Genomic DNA, 3,367 nt, shown 5'->3' with positions numbered 1-3,367 from the left:
GTGAGTGAGTGAGTGAGTGAGTGAGTGAGTGAGTGAGTGAGTGAGTGAGTGAGTGGGAAGAAAAAAAAGTGGTGGGGGAGGGTTGAGATCGGCTTTGTACCATCATAATTCCTTCTTATTCGGGTGTCAGATCTGGAGCAAACATAGATGATCATGGTGGGCCTACCCTATTACTTCCTGTTGTCAGTCTCGATCTGCTCAGTTTAAAAAAAATTGATTTGCTAATCATAAAGTTATTCAGGCCACCTGCGTATGCTGTTCTGTCTTCCTCTGCTCGTCTTTCCCATGTCTTGATATAGGGCCTAGATCTAGTATAATCATATAGGCTTATCTATTAAGGTTTTGTACAGAAGTATTTCCAAAAGAAAAACCCCCACCCCATCTCACCCCAGGGATACACACTCATTAGTTTGAGTGTGTGTGTGTGTGTGTGTGTGTGTGTGTGTGTGTGTGTGTGTGAGTGTGTATGTGTGTGAGGGTGTGTGTTTTTGAGAGAGAGAGAGAAAGAATGAGAGAGAGAGAGAGTGTGTGTGTATGTTTTTGTGTTTGTGTGTGTGTTATGTTCCCTGGCGCACATAGTGTGTGTTTGTGTGCGTATGTGTGTTGCGTGTTTGTGCGTGTGTGTGTGTGTATATAATACGTGTGTGTATGTATACGACACATGTCTGTCTCCCCTGTCTCCCTGTTCTTTTGTCAGTCTATTTTCCTGTATACCTCCCCCCTCCCCCCCCCCATTTCAACTTTTGCACCACAAGTCAACAACCTCGTTAATCTGCGCGTGGCTGTGACAGATAAAAGTTTTTTGCCGTGAAAAACAAGCCTCTCTTGTAGCGTCCTATCTGTGTCAGTCCAGCTTCCGTAAGGCACTCACATGTACTTAACAAACACTTGTTGCCTTAATTCTGACGTCGGCTGGCCACTCATCCTCGTCGTAAATTTGTCTTCGGATACACCAGGTCAGCCTCTAGGTTGTTTCTACGTCTCGGTGCTTATGTGGGGCAGACACGCCTCTCAATATAACCGTGGTTCTAATGTCATGGTATCCAATCCACTGACATTGTGAGGGGTGTGTGATGAGGGGGGGAGGGGGGAGTAATCTGAACTGTTTTGGTAGGGGGATACTCTGGTGACTGACTGCTGTTTAATGTGAGGCATCGTGGTGAATTCATGTGCTCGTCACATTTTTCAGCCGTACGACAATTTTTAATCGATTTTTTTGTTACAGATAAACGTTTATCAAAGGCACACAAAAAAGTAAATTTGCAGTTTCCAATGAACTTTTATTACAGCATTAGAAGTCACAAAATTTTAGCGGCCATTTTCTCGCTACTTTATTTACCCCTGTACCAGATGACAACCGTTGTTACGGTTACACACTCCCATTGACACCGTTAAGGTAGTTCAGAGGGTGGACTGCTTGGGTCCTGACTGTAAGGATTATCGCGGGTTCTGGGGGATATTGTATCCTAAAAGAAAGGCAGAGATACTTAATAATAATTAATTATCTTCCCTTGGTGGGAATGCAACTCACGTGTTTTGTGTGCAAGGCAAAAAGCTTTACTGTGTTTCTGTAGGATCTCAAACATGGGCGGCTATGTATACCCAAGCAGAAAACAAACAGCGTTTGTGGCCATAGCGTGGAGCTAACGATAGGAACCATGAAATGTAAAAAAAAAAAAAAAAGAAAGAAAGATGAAGGAACAAAAACTTTATTTTTAAACAATTTTTTTAATGCATTAAAGAAAAAACAAATTCAAAATGAAAATACAGTCGCACATATAGCTATATAAGCCTACAGTTAAAAGTAGAATTCAGAAAGCAGACAAGCTTCGAAATTCCCAAAGACGTTAAGGAAGAAGTAAATAAAAATACCTTTATTTGCAGAACTTGCGAATGTGGATACACTCATTATAACAAGGTACATGTACTTCTATAGAATATGTCGTTCATTTTGCTTTTTGTGGCACCCCTTGTTGTATTTTAGTTAGTTGTTTTTTATTTTTAATTGTCTCAGTCGTTTTTATTTTGACACATAAAAGAGTCATGGAATGGAACAATTCAAAGAAATTTTGCAGTAACTACGTTATCCATAAAAAGATGATAAGTTACATTAGGAGAAATAGAAGAAATCCTGACGCACATGATGTCCACAAAAGAAATAACTGCAAATTGAAGATTAAAAACAGCTTGAAATATTTCATAGGTACAAAATGATGATTTTCCGAAGGATGGCAATGTATAAACAATAGCTAGATCTAATAGCGCTCAACATGATTCAAAATGTTTCTTACATAATGTTGAAAATTGGAAAACTTAATTGTTTTCCAGGAAATACTGATCAGGAAGATATGGGGAAAGCAAATGAAGAAGGGAGGATAGAAAGGAAACAGACGGATCTCTGATATGTCTACAAAGGGTGGAAAATCTGGAAACCATATTCGAGATGATAACCGGATGTATTCGGGATACAACAAATATGTCAATACAGCATTTTTTATATTTTATTGTGACAGATCGTGCATTTTATAACTAGGAAAAAAGTGCAAATGTTAACATTTTGTGATGAATACAAAGACATTAGCAGTTAACTGCTATTACGACACATTCATACTTGGAACGTGAGGGAAAAAAGAAGAAAATATTTACAAAAGTTTCATATAAATTATACAATAACACTTTGAGCTGCAATATCATGATCTATTTTGAAGTATTTCTCTTGACGTTCTCTTCAGAACAAAACTTGTGCACACACTTCGTGGATGAAGCGATGACGTCACGATGACGTAATGAACAACGGATCAGAATGGCACCATGTGTGGGTGTGGTCGTCGGGTGTTCAGCACACCTTCCGGTCTACGGCGGTCCGCTTGCAGCTCCATTCACCATCATCGTGACAGATGCACGTGCGCTCTATACAGTCCTCCACGCGAGCGAAAACACGTGTGAAGTGAGTGCGGTCTCCTACCTTGCAGCCTGCCGTGAGTAAAGAGATTATAGAAAACGTCAAGGGCTTGCTGAACAGTTATGATGAAACAATGGGGGTTGGGTGGGATCTGAGGAGATGAGCCCCTATAGTTCTGAGGTCACGACATACTAAAGTGAGGCAAACAGACAAAACGTTAGTGATCGTTGAACGCCTACTTCGCAGTGGTTTCTAACTGTAAAAAATGGAGAGAAAAAAGTATACATGAGTTGGTAAAAGAAAGCGAGCTATACCTCCCTACGTGTCTCTCTGTCCGTGTTTTTATACAGAGACAGAGGCAGACAGACAGAGAGGCAGGCAGATAGACAGACAGAAAGTCAGGGACAAAAAGAGAGGGAATAGAGTGAGAGTGAGTGTGTGTGTGTGTGTGTGTGTGTGTGTGTG

At 40.6% G+C, this 3,367-nt stretch overlaps 1 protein-coding gene across 1 annotated transcript in view; it reads right to left on the bottom strand.

Moving 5' to 3' along the window:
• Positions 1–1,534: 1,534 nt before the first annotated feature.
• LOC106012782 overlaps positions 1,535–3,367 on the bottom strand; it is a gene marked incomplete at its 5' end in the record, with an annotated part of 19,152 nt that continues 17,319 nt past the window's right edge. Inside the window, 1 exon segment of the mRNA XM_013086729.2 lies at positions 1,535–2,975. Coding sequence (XP_012942183.2) covers positions 2,837–2,975 — 139 coding nt within the window.

This window comes from Aplysia californica, unplaced genomic scaffold (genome assembly GCF_000002075.1).
Source record: "Aplysia californica isolate F4 #8 unplaced genomic scaffold, AplCal3.0 scaffold00019, whole genome shotgun sequence".
NCBI lineage: Eukaryota > Metazoa > Mollusca > Gastropoda > Aplysiida > Aplysiidae > Aplysia > Aplysia californica.
The sequence above is the reverse complement of the archived record's forward strand: the minus strand, read 5'-3'. Positions and strand labels throughout refer to the sequence as shown.